The 17,486-nt window shown below is 38.2% G+C and overlaps 1 protein-coding gene across 6 annotated transcripts in view; it reads right to left on the bottom strand.

Moving 5' to 3' along the window:
* Positions 1–17,486, bottom strand: part of RABGAP1L (RAB GTPase activating protein 1 like) — a 705,349-nt gene that overhangs the window by 140,631 nt on the left and 547,232 nt on the right. For 5 of the 6 annotated variants that reach the window (XM_007480823.3, XM_056815570.1, XM_056815569.1 and 2 more), the window contains one exon: positions 6,406–6,534. In XM_007480823.3, the coding sequence (XP_007480885.1) occupies positions 6,406–6,534 (129 nt within the window). Of the gene's footprint in view, positions 1–6,405; positions 6,535–15,768; positions 16,935–17,486 lie in introns of those variants that run through there. The other variant, XM_007480826.3, reaches the window with a different exon arrangement.

The raw sequence follows: 17,486 nt of genomic DNA, 5'->3' as shown, positions 1-17,486 counted from the left end.
GAGAGAGAGAATCACTTTACAGAATCACATTAAACTGGATAGTACCGATTAGGAATTAGCACAGGGGTAAAATCACTGATTTAGCAATAAGGTAGAGATCAGCTCAAATAGGTTAGAGGTCTAGGGATCAAATAATCTCCCACAAATGTATGTTCTTGGGGCAGCTAGGTGGCTCAGTGCATAGAGAACCGGGTGGCTAGCCATGTGACCCTGGGCAAGTCACTTAATCCTAACTGCACAGTTTTTGCCACTCTTCTGTCTTAGAATTGGTACTAAGAAGGTATGAGTTGTTTTTTTTTTAACTGTTCTTTATGGGTAGAATCTAGTTATATTTGTTTTGGTTAGGTTTGCTTTGTTTTGTTTTGAGGGTAGGCTTGAATGACTGAAGAACCTAGGTAAGTGAGGGTTAGGATGTATTTTTTTGGTTTTATTTTAAGGTTTGGGAACCGTGTGTGTGTGTGTGTGTGTGTGTGTGTGTGTGTGTGTGTGCGCGCGCATGCGCATGCGCACACATGTTAACAGTTTATTTACCAGGTAAGTACTAAAGGGTTCATGAGCTGAATTAATCCAAAGACACTGATTATCATCTAAATCAAATAGGGTTTAATTTTGTACCTGTGGCTTTGATATTTTTCTCTCACAAATATAAAAAGACTTCTATTGTGGGATCAATTTTCATACTAAGTTATCTCTATCTGTTTTGTATGGTGGCTTGTGTTCCTATTGAATGGGGTACCACTTTTCTAAACTGGATGTGATCTTTTGGATCGAACAAACAAAAAGAACTGAAAATGGTTTTTTAAAAAAAGCAATCCCAAGAGACATCTATCCAGACAGGGAGACTGAGTCTGGGAATAAGAAGTTAATTTCTGAGGCAGGTTGATGCTGAAGAATCACAGGTGAGGGTAGCAAGACTCATTGGGATAACTTGTTGCATTGCAAATTAAGGTAAGTCTAGGAACATGGTGGTAAGGCAAGCAATGAGGAATAGAAGAGAGACTTTTGAAAGTAAGTGGAAACACAAGAAGGTCCATGCTGTTATAAGAAAGCTAAATATAAGCTTTAATATGAAGTCAATCCTTGTTAAAAAAGAATTTTCCCACATGAAAAATAAGCCAAGAATAAATAATCAACATGTAGTCTAGCTTTCCTAGGTTAGTGCAAAAATATTCCTGATATAATGAAATATAGATCACTTTACCAGGGTGCCTGGTTGAAGTGGGCACAATGGCACCCTAAGATAGTAGCTGCCCCTACTACTCCTCTTCTTCCTCTGACCAGGACTAAACAATTTTTCCTCCTGGAGACGGCCCAGTGGATCCACATACTTTTATTCCTTAGAGCACAAGAGGCTGCTACTTCCTCTTCATCACCCCAAACATTCAATAGTTCGTTTTTTTCCTCTTCCTCCTCAATTATATATTCTGCCTTCTAACTTCCTAATAAAATTAAGATTCTCCTCTTCTGTTATCACTGAACAATCCTTCAAATGTGACACTTTTAGGTGGAAATATTTTGTTTTTATGCATTCATTACAATTTTTTTCAAAACTGACTTTGCTTAGCAATAAGTTTACCAAGAGAAGAAAGTATATCAGCATTAATAATTCACAACAAGTTCCTATGTTGCAAAAATTACTGAAAGACAACACTGGACTGTATATTTTATCAACTTTTAACTGCTATTATTACTAATGTGACATCAATCCAAGAGAAATCAATCCTCAATAGTATTTAGCCTCTAAAGTAGTCAGATTACAATTTTGGAGAATGCTTAGATGGGATTTCACTTAAACATAAAAATCTAAAATACTGGAGACAATACCTTCTAGTTACTAAATTCTCCTTTAAATTATTTTTTTAATTTCCATGTTAAAATCAAATATAGGAGTAACATTAAAATATTCATTCATATAACTAGCCCATAATATTTGGGGAAAGAGACAGAACATAGAATAATAGTGAATAAAAACAAACACGCATATAGTAAAACAATTAAATGTTTTTAGGAGCAGGTAAGTGGTTCAATGGATAAAGAGTCAATCCTGGAGCCAGGAGATCCTGGCCTTACACATCTCCTAGCTGTAAGACCCTAGGCAAGTCACCTAACGACTTTTGCCTCAGTTTCCTCATCAATAAAAGAAGCTGGAGAAGGAAACATTACATTGCCCTAGTATCTTTGCCAAGAAAATTCCAAATGGGATTATGAAGGGTCAGACACAACTGAAAAACAATGGAACAAGAATTGAACAGTAACCATAAAAGAGGGAGAATGGGAGTGATTTCCTTAATATAGGGAAATTCTATGTGAGGAAAGATTTATCATTAAGTAAATACTTTTTCTTTTTTTTTTCTTAAATAGAACCCCCTCTCAAATTACATGTAAGATATTTTTAAATTTGGTTGTATTTTTTTTTAATTTGGAGTTTCAAATTTTTTTCTCTTCCCTCACTCTCCTCCCCACTCCTGAGGCAATAAGGAATGATAGAGATTTTACACATCCAATCATGTAAGAAAGTCAATACCTTTTCTACAACTTCTAGAGAGTGCCCTGGGGGGTTACCAATGGGTAGAGGGCTTACCAATGGGCAGAAGGCTACAAAGCCAACATATATTGGGGCAAGCTGTAAACAGAGGTCTTCCTGGCTCCCCTCCCACCAAGCTTCTAACTACAAAAGAGGAAACCAAATATTCAGGAAAAGGTAAATAAATCCCATGCTATCCTTATCTTTGGCTCAGTTGGATTTGAACACTAAAGAAGCAAAGAGATCCATGACTTCTTATCTGGCAATATGGCGGCAACCTTGGGCATCATTAGTCCTTCTTGGGGCCTCATGTAACACCACAGAACCTAAGGACCAAGTCACTGATGGATTTCTGTCAGAATAAAAACTGTACAGAGATTGGTCAAGAAGAAAGGATTGCTAGATTTGGATGCCTGGGTTCAAATCTTGGCTCTGATGTTGGGCCTATGATGATGAACAAGTAATTAACTGCTCTGAGCTTTCTATGAAAATCATCTGAATCTGCTTCTTTACCTGTAAAATAGGTATAACAACATCAACTACCTCATAGGGGGAATCAAATAATGATTGAAATTTTTATGACTTTACATTTTAAAATGTACTTTTCACATATATGAAGTAGGGTGATGGCTTACAACTGAACTAAGACTTTTCAGATGCTGGCATAAAAGACTTTGCCAACCTTAAAGTGCCATATGAATATGAATTATTATTATTGTTGCTATTGTTATATATAACAGTTTATTGTGAGCATGTGATTATTTTCCATAGAAAAATCAGTCTGATGATTAATTTACTATGAAAATAATGTTCCATTTTAGGTCTTATAAGTTGAGGACTGGGATATACTGTTTTTAGTTCTATTTTTTTTTTAATCCTTACCTTCCATCTTGGAATCAATACTGTATATTGGTTCCAAGGCAGAAGAGTGGTAAGAGCTAGGCAATGGGGGTTAAGTGACTTGTTCAGGGTCACACAGCTAGGAAATGTCTGAGGCCAAATTTGAACCCAGGACCTTTTCTCTCCAGGACTGGCTCTCTATCCACTAAGCCATCTAGTTACCCCCAGAATAGGATATTCTTTGCTTACAATGAACTAGGACTGGCTTATTAATAAAATGTATATACAAAGAAGTTGGCCTTTAAAACTTATCACTTTACTTTGAGAACAAAGCCAATATTCCTCTGACTTTTGCTACGATGAAAGAAATAATTTTGATTAAGAACTAACTTTCTAAGCAAGTCTCTAGGTGGTATTTTTCCTTATTATTTTTATTTTACAATCCCTAATATGAGGAAGTTAAATCAGATGATCTCTAAGGTCATCTTTTATGGAAATCATGATACTAATCTTAAATAGGCTGAAAATAAGGAATTTTGGTTAATCAAAACAGTCGTCTACTTATAATGATGACATCACCTTTATTCTGGATCTCTAATGACAAGCTGACATTTTTATATGACTAAGTTTTATGATGTCCTTTTTACATATATTAACCCACTTCAATCTCAAGAAAACCTTGGAAGTGGGTTCTGTATTATAATCAGCCTTATTTTACAAATGGGGAAACCAAAGGTTGAGGAAATCAAATGACTTATCAGGTCAGAAGGCTACTATCAAAGCTACAACTAGAACTCAGATCTTTTTATTCTCTTACCATTATACCAGTATTCCATTATACCAAGCTGCCTGCCTATCATACACCCTCTTCTTATACAGTAATCATAATTCTTTTAAAATCTCTGGCATATACCACTGTATTTGTGATATTTTGACTCTTATCCTACCTACCTAAGTGTTTCTGCTACTCACATCTTCTCTAAGTTGTATACCTGGATCCCACATAATCGAGCAAAAGGTCAGGAGACAGAGTTTCCAGGCTCAGCTGTTCCTGATTAGGATACATTTCCCCATCTGACCATCTTTTGTAGATCTTACAAGGAAAAAGAAAAGTACTGTGGGAAGTACTCCAAATAACTTTGGGGGGAAAGTATAACCACAAAAATCCTATTTATGATTAATTATAATTAAATCACCCAGCTTTTATTGAACACGTACTTTTGGAATTTTCTTTTCAAACCATATTTTAGGTCTGTTCAACAACTTTTATTATTTATACCTGTGAATCCCATTTTTCTCTCTTTGGCAATCATTGGCTACCTCAGCTCACTATAAAGACTTATCAGTTCTATGGTGAAAAAGTAAGTCCCCTGCAGCTCCACCAAGGCTGGATAGATATTCTTAGTCTTTTAGTCTCTTTAATCCTCTATCCCTTGGGGATGGGAGGAAATTTCCTTTGAAAACATACCTTCTAAAATTTTTTACCAGTATCCCTTTATTTTTCCACCCTTTCACCTTTGAGATAAATGCTTCCTTTCATCCCCCATATGATATTCTTCATTATTCCAAAAAAATTGAAACTATAGTTGACCCAAAGAGCAGATGTAAGGTAAGTGTACACAAGTTGCAGTATTTTGCTAATGATAATTTGAGTACAAAAAGTATCATTGAAGATGTCACCCAGAAATCATATAATCAAAAAGAGAAGTGGGTTGCCTGTAGAATGAGTGAATAGATAATTGATAGACAACACAGGAGCTACAGTGGTACCTAGGGAACGTCCAAAGACCTAAAGGGAGACCTCGAGCCTTTAGTGGATGATGGGAATATCTGTACAGGTCAAGAAGATGAAGATAGTTTGCAATCAGAAGTACTAAAGACTTAAAATTAGGAAGTGATCAACTAAAATCGGCAATAAATTGTTAGTAACAAAGAATATTTTTTTTAATTTGAGAGGAAATTAATAAAGTAAAAACAGCAATTGACATATATGGGCTCATAAAAGATACCAATACTCATATACAGGGAGATCCAAAAGTCCTACAGTTCTAACTTGCTAAGTTTGTTGGGACATCCTTTATGCATGTATTTGTGCGTAGATTTATATACATTTATATAAATCCTCGCCATGTCTCTGCAAAGTTGTATAGTAAAAGGAGTGTGAGATGACCTCTAAAGTCTCTCAAGGATGAATATTCTATGATCCTTTATTTAAAAAAAAACAAAACTTCATGGAATATATAACAGATAGAAAATCAGGCATATCTTATGGAGAGGCAGAGGGTGAGGTCTTGAGGTCTGCTCGCTTAAAGTTCAAGGCATACACTTCACTGTCCATAGGAATTCATCGTCATCCTTATTGTCACTTAATACTACAAATATCTAGACAGATAAAGATGTGAAACCCTTCCTAGTCCAGGTTTAAAATATTAGAGTGTCTATGTTTTTAAATTTCATCAGCTTTCCCAGATCAATGTGCTTGCAATAATTTCTATGTATATGGGACAGATGGAGGCAGAGGTCAGATTAGATGCTCAAACGTTTTTTAGATCTTCTCAGAGGGGAAAGAACTGCATAGGCATGCTCTTTTTGGGTTGCCCTGAACACTGTTAAGCCAGATGGTGAAAGCAGAATATCAAATCTGCTGCTATGGAAACCACCATCATAGCAACCAATTCAAGACCCTAACCTTTTGGGCAACTCTTTGATTTCCAGTTGTCACTAGCTGGACCTGCTGTCCTTCACAAAAAGCTACCATATATCCACCAACCTGAGAAAAATCTCTTTAAGAATCTAAATCGTTTCATGACATAAATCCTTCACACTAAAAATAAGTACATCCTCTTATGACAAATCAGACCACCAGAAAACCAAGGCAAAATGTAACATGATTTTTCTTCACTAATCCTGGCAAAACCCACAACATGCAAAAGAATGACTTAGTAGTTCTTTTCACATCCTCTTGCTGTTCTTCTCATTCCACCTTTATTCATTAAATACACATTACATGTGAAAGTCACGAAATGAAACAATCATCTTACCTTAATGTTACATGCTTGTTCCATCAACCTCCGGGCATTTTCTTCTGCCCTGTACCTCTTTGGAAGCTGGACTCTGAAAAACTTTAAAGCACCTTCGAAGTCAGCTTGCAGAAGGTCTTCCTTGGATGTCTGTAACACATTTCCAAGGAAGATCATGATATTTTTGCTTATATTTATGATAACAATTATAAAGGCAAGATTCATTTTCCTGAATATAGTCAATGTCACAATGGTTCTAAAGCCATTTAGTTGGGAAAGCATGCCTAGCCTATCCTCTCTGCCATGAGTTAAAACTGGTTGCATACCCAGAAATCCCATTTGAAGAAACGATATGAGAAGGCGCTATCAAATTAGCATGCTTGTCCTATGACAGATGAAGGCTAGGAAAGTTCATTCTCTAAAAGTTCACCCAGACAAAGGCTCTAAGTAAAGAAAACCACCTTACAAAGAGGACATGGTATTTTAAGGCTAATCTCTAATTCAAGGCAGGGGATGGGCTGGGAGAGGCATTTTTTTTAACCCTCACCTTCTATCTTAGAATTGATACAAGTAATGGTTCCAAGGCAGAAGACTGTTTAGGGGTAGGCAATTGGGGTTAAGTGACTTGCCCAGAATCACACAGATAGGAAGTGTCACTCCAGGTCCAGAACTCTAACCACTATATCACCTCACTGCTCTGATAGTGACAAAAACTGGTTTTTATACTTTAATACTGAAAATGCTTCTTTAATATAACACAATTGTCATTTCAAATGGTGTAAAGTTTAGATGGAGGATATATAAGACAAAAGAAAAAATGTTCCTAAAAGTAGTCAATGGCTGTTAGTAGAGAAAGAATAAAGAAATAAAAAATCCAAAGCATGGAGACAGGAAATCATAAGACTATGCGTTAAGTAGAATATTTTGTCACTTTAATTCCATGATAAACACAGGTAAAATTTACTAACTTAAAGCCTTTGTCTGAAAGGCATGCTCTTGCCCTTAGCAGGGTATGACTGGTACCCAGGAACCCTGCTATTATTACTATTCTTGCACTGAATTCCTTCCCCTTCCCAATCATCATTTCCATTTACAGTAATGTTTAACTAAAACAAATAAAAATCCAATTGCTATTAATATTGGGCAGGATTTTATGACCCTAATCTTGTCAGCACAGAGCAGAGCTAGTTATGGTAGTGGCCACAGAAAATTAAGCTTAAGCCACCATCTGATCTTGCACTCATTGTTCCATGATACTCATGGCAGGAATCAGAGGTAGTTGGGAGTATTGTAGCACCATCTTGAGTGCCACCCCTTCAACATGTCATTGCTGGCAACCACTAAATGGACATTGGATTGGATTGAACTTTGGCACCAGAGTCCCTCTCTAACCCAAATATCAGCCTCTGTGGTATCTTGAAAAGCTGCTTGGGGTATCCATATTCCATTCTCATACACTTCACATCCTGTCATCCTTCAAGCCCCTAGAGATTTCTTCTTCAAGCAAATAAAAGGAATGAAAGCTATATTTATCTCTAGAATAGCCCTTCTCCCACTGTCTCGGTGCCCATCTGCTGATGGACATTCCTCCTCTAACTCCAATTGGATTGCTGTTTGTCTAATTATTATCTCATTTGATCCTCACAAAACCACGAGAGGTAGGTGTTATCATCCTCTCTTTACTGATGAGGGAATTGAGGCAAACAGAAGAAAGGAGGAAATAAACTAAGAAAAGAAAGGCGAGAGTCTTTATTTTTAGGTTCTTTCTTGTGCAATTTCTTTTTTAATTTTTGTTTTTTCAATCCATATTATGTCATTTGCTCCCTGGCTCATATCCTCACCGCCTTCCCACCATGAAACTCTGGGCTCCATTCCTGCATCCCTGGCCCTAGCCAGGATCCAGGATACTTCCTGGCCATCCCTACAACATGGCCACCATACCATACCTCTTCACAATATGTTCTTTGACCCACTTTCCACCAGTTTTATGTGTTTGTTGATTTTTCCCATGGAAAATGTAAGGACCAGGGCAGCTAGATGACTCAGTGGATTTAAGAGCCAGGCCTGGTGACAGGAGGTCCTGGGTTCAAATCTGATCTCAGACACTTCCTAGCTGGGTGACCCTGGGCCAGTCACTTAGACCCCATTGCCTTTCCCTTACCAATCTTTTGCCTTTTCTGCCTTGGAACCAATACACAGTATTGACTCTCAGATGGAAGGAAAGGGGAGGAAGAAGAAGAAGAGGAGGAGGAGGAGTTGAAGAAGGAAGAGAAGAAGGAGGAAGAGGAGGAGGAAGAAAGTTAAGGGCAAGAGTTGAAGGCAAGAAATATCTTGCTTGCTTTTATTTCATAATGATGATGATGATATTAATACAAATGACTAACATCTCCATAATACAGAAACTGTGCTAAGCACTTCACAATTATCTCATTTGATTCTGACAGCAAACCTGATAAGGAGATGCTATTATTATCCTCATTTTACATATAATCAGAGATTAGGTGACTTGTCCAGGATCACACAGCTAAAAAGTATCTGAGATTGGATTTGAACTCAAGTCTGGCTCCATTCCCAGTATTCTACACGTTGTAATATCTAAATGCCTCAGCTATATATTATTTGAATCTTGAATACTTTTAAAAAAATTTTTAAACCTTTATTTTCTGTCTTAGTATCAGCTCTGAGATAGAGGAGTGGCAAAAGCCAGACAACTGGGGTAAGTGACCCAGAGCCACATAGCTAGGAAGTGTCTGAGACCAGATTTGAAACCAGATCCTCCTGACCTCAGACCTAGCACTCTATTCTCTGGGCTACCCAGCTATCCTGGTACTGTATCTCCACTACTTAATAGAGTGCCTGGCATATAATAAGCTGATAAGTGTGTTCTTGCTTGCTCTATTGGCTCTCTCTCTGTATCTTTATTCTTTCTTTCTTTCTTTCTTTCTTTCTATTTTTAACATTATTTTATTTGGTCATTTCCAAACATTATTCATTGGAAACAAAAATCATTTTCTCCCCCCCCCCCCCCGCCTCTCCCATAGCCAACGCATGATTCCACTGGGTATCACATGTGTTCTTGATTCGAACCCATTTCCGTGTTGTTGGTATTTGCATTAGAGTGTTCATTTAGAGTCTCTCCTCTGTCATATGCCCTCCACCCCTGTAGTCAGGCAGTTGCTTTTCCTCGGTGTTTTTACTCCCACAGTTTATCTTCTGCTTGTGGATAGTGTTTTTTAGATCCCTGCAGATTGTTCAGGGACACTGCATTGACACTAATGGAGAAGTCCATTATGTTCTATTGCACCACAGTGTATCAGTCTTTGTGTATAATGTTTTCCTGGTTCTTCTCCTTTCGCTCTGCATCACTTCCTGGAGGTTGTTCCAGTCTCCATGGAATTCCTCCACTTTAGTATTCCTTTGAGCACAATAGTATTCCATCATCAACATATACCACAATTTGTTCAGCCATTCCCCAACTGAAGGGCATCCTCTCATTTTCCAATTTTTGGCCACCACAAAGAGCGCAGCTATGAATATTCTTGTACAAGTCTTTTTCCTTATTATCTCTTTGGGGTACAAACCCAGCAGTGCTATGGCTGAATCAAAGGGCAGACAGTCTTTTATCGCCCTTTGGGCATATTTCCAAATTGCCCTCCAGAATGATTGGATCAATTCACAACTCCACCAGCAATGAATTAATGTCCCAACTTTTCCACATCCCCTCCAGCATTCATTACTTTCCATAGCTGTCATGTTAGCCAATCTGCTAGGTGTGAGGTGATACCTCAGAGTTGTTTTGATTTGCATCTCTCTGATTATAAGAGATTTAGAGCACTTTTTCATGTGCTTATTAATAGTTTTGATTTGTTTGGCAGAGAACTGCCTGTTCATGTCCCTTGCCCATTTATCAATTGGAGAATGGCTTGATTTTTTGTACAATTGATTTAGCTCTTTGTAAATTTGAGTAATTAAACCTTTGTCAGAGGTTTTTATGAAGATTGCTTCCCAATTCTTTATTCTTTCTTTGTCTGTCTCTGTCTGTCTGCCTTTCTCTGTGACTCTGTTATCTCTCTCTCTCTCTCTCTCTCTCTCTCTCTCTCTCTCTCTCTCTCTCTCTCTCTCTCTCTCTCTCTCTCTCTCTCTCTCTGTCTGTCTTTCTCTGACTCTGCTGTCTCTGCCTGTCTTCTTCTTTGTCTCTGTCTCTCTCTTCCTCTCTGGGTCTTTCTCTGTCTTTGTTCTCTGTCTCTGTCTCTCCGCATCTCTGCTTGTCTGTCTGCCTGTCTGTCATATTCTCTGTCTCTCATATTATTACTATGTGAGTAGATTAACTGAAAAGTCTTCAGGAGTTAACTTTTAACTTTTCATGTTCCAATCTGGTCTGTATCTGCAATGCCTCCTCCCCTTTATAGAAGTAATACTTCAGTAAACTATTCTTGATTGGTTTAGATACAATGCCAAAAATATGATGAAGTGACATCAAATAAATATTTCAGTCTGCAAAAGGGCTTATAAACTCTAGAGCTGAGCTTTAGTTGAAGTCACAGTGTTTTCCATTTATTAAAGGAAAAGGAGACAGACCAGTGAAAAACCAGCAAGAATCAGATGACAGGAAGGGAGCTACAATGGTACTCCTTAAAGACATTAAGAGAGCCAGGATACAGTCTCAAGCATGTTGCACAGTTCTTTCAGGGAAGATTTATACAAAGATCTGAATAAGAATCATATACATTGTGAAGGTATGGAGAGGTTTCAATTTCTATTAGTAGATGAAGTAACCAAACCAATGACATTATAGATTCATCCAAGTATAAACTAGAATGCCAAAAAGAAACACAAACTGTTTGGAACTCAATTTTCCTGTTAAGACCCATAAAAATAGCTCTCAAAACAATAATGAGGGGCAACAGGGTGGCTCAATGGATTGAGAGCCAGGCTTAGAGATGGGGGACTCAAATCTGGCCTCATACACTTCCTAGCTGTGTGACCCTGGGCCAAATCACTTAACCTCCATTGCCTAGCCCTTACCACCTTTCTGCCTTGGAACCAATACACAGTATTGATTCTAAGATGCAAAGTAAGGGTTTAAAAAAAAACAATAATGGCTTTCTAGCCCAATCAATCAGTAATCCACTATGTACCAGGCACTAGAAATATGATAAAAGCAAAGCCAGTTCCTGTCCTCAAGAAGTTTATATTATATGGGAGGAGAGAATAAAAATGATGGTGATGATGATAACATCCATGGAGAACTTTAATGTTTACCAAGTGTCTTACATATAATATCTCATTCAATTATTGTAACAACCCTACCAAATAGAAACCATTGGTTTTTTTTTCCAACAAAGAAACCTAGGCTGAGAGGTTAAGTGAGTTTCCCAGGGTCACATGGTTCATTAAATATCTGAAGTAGAGTTTGAACCCAGGTCTTACAGGCTCCAGGTCCAACACTCTATCCCCGACCATGCTGCTTAAATTGGTATATATATATATATATAAGATGGAGAATGGATGAAAAATAACCTTAGAGGGGAAGGCACTAGAAGCTAGGCTGAATGAAAAAGGATCCTTGGAGATGGTAGCATTGGCGTAATAATTAGTAATGTACCAAATGTGGCAACAAGTGTCATTTTTATCAGCAAAAAAATAATTTTACTGTAATATGAGAATTAATATTAACCAAATCAGCAAATAGAGATTTACTACACTTGATTCACTCTGATGATAACATTTGAGCATTAAAACAAATCCCCAAAAGATATAGGCTGATATTTCAGCAACCAAACACAGAAGCCCAAACAGGATGTGTTGATTCTTAGATTATTCTTTCTCTTTATTTTCACCATAGGAAGGGAAATGGATTAAAACTAGACAAGATATTCTTCAAAAGAGCATATTTAATTAGAATCTTCCTACATTTTCCTCAGGAAAGCACCTGGGGAACATTTTCATTCCATGTATTTGTGCTCTAAAGTGAAAAAAAGTGGGGTCCCACTTGTTTCCCCATTTTCCAAGGTATTTTTATTTGCTAAAGAATGTTAACAAAAGATGTCAACCTAAACCAAGGGTGTTTAAAATAATGGAGAAAATGTAGTAGTTTCTTTCCACTTTCAGGATATAAAAAAGTCTATTATAGATTGTGGGATAAAACAATAGAATTGGACATACTTTAAAATTATAGGTGGAAAATGCTCACATCTCTCCTTCTATTCCAGTGCCCTAAAAAAACTCAACAAGAATAACAGGAAAGTCAAAGTAATTGAGAGATGCTTTATTTACTCTTATTATAGCATCCAGGGCTGTGTTTGCTCTTGCAGATAATTAGAAACTTTTCACTAATCTGGCATCAAATGGTGATATGATGAAGTAATTAACAATGCGAGACTCAAATGCTACCCTTTCCTCCATTTAAGTAGAAATTACACATGAAATCAATCAATAAGTATTTATTATTATTATTATTATTATTATATGCTTTCTATGTGCAGGCCTATGACTAGAATAACGGACTAGTCTAAGACAAGTCCTTAATGCATATAAGATAGCATGTAACTACATCACTGTGATATGGTATAAATTGAAATAGAAAAATTTGTTTAAAAGGAGCAAGAGAAAGCAAGAAGGACATTAATTTCCTCATGGTTCATTTGCTGAGCATCATCTAAAATAAGAATATACAAACATATGGGGTTCTCTATTTTTTAGAGATCCAATGCTATATTAACCAGAGAGAAAGGAGATTGTTATTCACTCCATAAAAATATTGTTTCACAACATGTTTCATCAGTGGATTCCATTTATGTAATAAGTAACTCCATCTAACAGTCCTTCCCCCTAAAGCCTAATGCATTTAAATTAAATTTTGCAAAAAAGTGCCTTACAAATTAATTCAGAATAGTGTCTCCTTTAGTCTTGGGCAATTCTGGTCTATCTTCTGAACATAGCTATCCCAAACCCAGTGAGTATTTAGGGAGTTGCTTGGATTATGATAGAGGTAACAATAATGGACATGGGAGGGTAGTAGCTTCTGTTCTCTTCTTTTTTCAGTTCTAGTCTTTTTAAGGTCAATATGGCATTTTAAAAGTATGCATTACACTTTGTATATTAAGAAATATTACTGGAAAGAAATATCAATTCATTGGCTTCCACTATGGTAATGGAACCTCTAGACCTCCAGAGAACAACTCCTTCCCAAATGAAAGAGTCAATTCACCTAGCTTTGGCTCTCTATCCTGATGCTAAACTATCCTGGAAAGTTTGATGGTGGATAAGGGTACCCAACCTCATCTGATAGATTCTATGAAGCCACAAGTCTCAAATTCCATCCTGTCATATACTAGAAAACCAAGGTCTATTCATTGAGGGCATTATGCCATCTGCAAGATCTAAACTGAAGAAGAATAATTGAAACATTGCTATCACTGATATGAAAAAGGGTATAATAATCAACTATCCTAACATTCCATTCAAATCTCTTTGACTTCCAAAACTCCCTTCCCTGACTCCCTATTGCTCTATTACAATGAAAACTCCTTGGGGAAAGATATTGTTTGACTTTTGTGTATGTATCTCCAGTGTATGGACTGGGAAAATTTTAGGTATTTAATAAATATGTGCATATTCATTCATTCATTTCATTCTTCTGATAGAGAACTAAGAAAGGATATAATAACATTTGTAATTTACACTAGTATAAGGGACTTGCGATAGTTATATATCCAGGGGAGGAAAAGGACTCTTAATTTATGTCTATAGGTTAAAATTATACTTATAAATATGCTTTTAATTCCTTTTCATAAGAGACGGTTCCTATGGGCAAACTTACCAAAATGCATATGGCTGCCAAGTAATAAAATAAAAAATGGCACAAACAAAAACAAACCCATCTCCTATATTATGGTCCAAGCAACTCCCTAGAAGCTTGCCAGATTTGGGATAGCCCTGTTTAGAAGAAAGGATACAGGATGCTAGAATTTATGAAAAAAAAACAATTTAAACTTGTCCTTCTAGTTTTTCAACATGATCCTTCAAATAATTAAACAGGTTTTTTGAATGGAGTTTACTTCTTCCCCATTCATATTCAAAATATGACTGGAAAGTGAAAGATTCATTGTAAATTTCTAAAAAGTTGAGTGCATGTCCTCTTGACTGATGGCAGAGAGATAGCAATGATGTACATGGCAGGATTCCTCATAGGTCTTTCCTTGATCCCACATCATTAGCCAGTTCAATAAGACAAGGCTGCACAACTGAACCTCTCACTGGCATAGGTTATAAAGAAGAGCAACCCGGTGGAACAACATACCCCAAACCAAGGTCATATTACTAAATATTATACATGTGATTCTCAATATGAAAAGTAACATGGTTCTCCCACTTATCTTTCTCAAGAGCAATCATGAGAATTTTAGATCAAAAGCAACATGAATCAGGCTGGGGGGAGGGGTTAGAGAAATGAGTGAAATTCAGGAAAATAACACTAGGAGTGAAAGGGTTCCAAAATAACACAAGTCCAACAATTTGGAATCCTATTAAACTCTATCATGCAAAATGGGCAGATTCAATACCTCTGGTCCAATTACCAGTGTAGAACTACTGTAAGCATGACAGAACAGTGGTGAGGTATAGTTACCAAACCACTGAAGAGAAATGGGTAATAACCCTGCATCACTGGTTGCTACTATTTAAATTTAACTCTTTGTGGGGAGGATGAAGGGTGATTTTTTTTCTTAATTGGCAATATGAGTGATGAGCAAGACTGACTTCCCAGTACCATTTGTGATATCCAAGCTTCAGATCATTTCAAAGGTTCTCATTTCAGCTGCCCCAGTAGGTAAAAGCACCTTGAGCTATATCCTGCCCAGGAATTTTTAGACATTTTCCCCCCTCACAAAAATGGAAATCCAAGTTAGAGACGGTTAAATGGATAATAACCTATGATGCTACTCCTTCAGACGCCTAGTTGTAATGTTAGCTTTTAAATTCCGCTTTAAGGTACATGAATACCAGAACTCCTCACAACAAGCATGGGTGCATTTTGCTTTATCATCTACAGTAGCAAACCAGAGGCATATACTTGCTAACATGGAGTTAAACCCAGGAAGAGGATTCCATGCTCTAAGCAAATAGCCTTTGGGATACAGCCCTCCAGAGCTAGGATCCCCTCCTGCCAATTAAGGAGTGGCATGGACCAGGTTCAGGAGGGGGCCCCTTGGCAGTCCTTGGCCAGAAGGCTAATGGCCATTCAGCAATTCCTTCAAGGTAGGGTGGGTAAGGAGAAGAAAACAGAAGAAACCACAAGCCTGGTCCAGGGTTGCCAGGGATTCTCCTAGGCATAGGTGCTGACAGATTTCCTTACAATGAAGTTCAATAAAAAAGTGGTCTCACCGCCAGAAGCCGAGGCACAAACAGGCGATGCCCCATCCCCAGAAGTTCCAGCACTCGGCATGCGTACTCATTCACCAGCTTGCTCCTTTCGTCGTGCATGTCCTGGGACTTTTTGACAGGAGGAGTGAGCTTAGCAGCTGGGGTTGGGCAGGGTACCCCTTCTTCCATGAGCAGTAAGAGGTAAGTATCCAGAATGAGAAGACTTGGTCTTTCTAGCCACAATTTGAAGAACTACAGAGGAAGGGGAGATGGTCTGAGGTCTCCCCTCGAGGATGGCGTGCACGCCTGAGTGTGGTGGGAATCGCCAGCTAATGTCTAGAGAAGAGCATTTTGACTAGCTACTGTGAAAGCCAACCATCCACTATTCAAGAGCCCCTGAAGTAGCTTGGCAAAGCAAAACAAAAAGCAAACGTTGATTTGAATACAAAACAGTGAAGCTATGAAAACAGCCAAGAGTGAGTGCCCAAGAGTTCAGATTAAAAAAAAAAAAGATAATACCAGCCCTAGCAGGGTCTCGGGTGTGAGTGTGTATGCGTGTGTGTTTGTGTATAAGTGAGCAGACAGCCGCGGCAGGAGCCAGGAAGCGAGGGCAGTTGTGAGGATGCAAGGAGAAAAGGATGAGCTCATTGCAATCTCTGATTCGTGACAAGCAGGGCTGCCGCTTCTGCTGCCTCTGTCGCCACCGCTGCTGCTGCCTCTCGCTGTGAATCAGTAATGAAGGGGTAGGAAAAGAAGGGGAGGGAGAAGGGAGGTGAATAAGCATGCAGGGTGTGTCTCAGGGGAGAATGCTGTAATAAGAAGCCAATGGCGAGCCAGCCATTGGACAGATGCGCTTCCCCCCCTCCCCATCCACCTTCAATCAATGGTAGTCTGACAGCTTCTGCTGTGGAAGCCCAAGCCCGCAGACTGATGAACTAGCTTCTGTTAGCATGTGATTGCCGAGTGAAAAAAGCAGCCAGCCTGCCAGCGAAAAGTCTGACCTTTATTCCCTCCTGCTTTCTAATAACGAGAATAAAGCTCCAAGATAATGCCGGGCATTGCTAGCAGGATGCTCTGGTCCCTGCCAGATCGCTGAGGGAACTGGAGGGGTGGCGCAAGGACGAAGGATGGAGCGTGGAGGGAAGAGCAAGGACTAAGCCTCCAAGAAGCAGGAATGACACACCCTGTGTCTGAACTGTTTGTGTAACGCTAATGATATTTTGCAGTGCTAGGATGTTCCCAAGCCCGATTTTATGAGCACACAGAATTTCCAAAAGGCAAACATCTTGGATATGACAAGGCTGTTTCTGGAAATGCAAACACTTGGAAAATATTAAACTTGGGCTTCTAAGATTAATATGGACCCTCTGAGATGAGGGACCTCTGATAATCAAGCATCCCAATTGTTCATCTAAAATGTTTTTATATTTGCTGGAAAAATTAATTTGTGATTGAGAATAATATTAAATAGGCATCATCTCAATAGTATTGTCATCTACAACCTAGACACTGTAGAATATCCAAGGGTTCTTGAATTTATTTTCTATAATTTATCTTATTTTTCTTAGAGGCACAGGTTAAGTTGAACAGCAAGTACAAGGCCAACTCTTGAAAACTGGCCATAAATGACAACTGACAACTAGTTCAGGTCCCATGACCCAATAAGATGAATTAAGCCTAACACTTCAGTGTATTCTCCATATGATGCGATCTAGGACAATGGAACTTGGAACAAGTTA

Source organism: Monodelphis domestica, chromosome 2 (assembly GCF_027887165.1).
Source record: "Monodelphis domestica isolate mMonDom1 chromosome 2, mMonDom1.pri, whole genome shotgun sequence".
Lineage (NCBI taxonomy): Eukaryota > Metazoa > Chordata > Mammalia > Didelphimorphia > Didelphidae > Monodelphis > Monodelphis domestica.
Note: the sequence above shows the minus strand (reverse complement) of the source record. Positions and strands in the feature narration are given on the sequence as shown.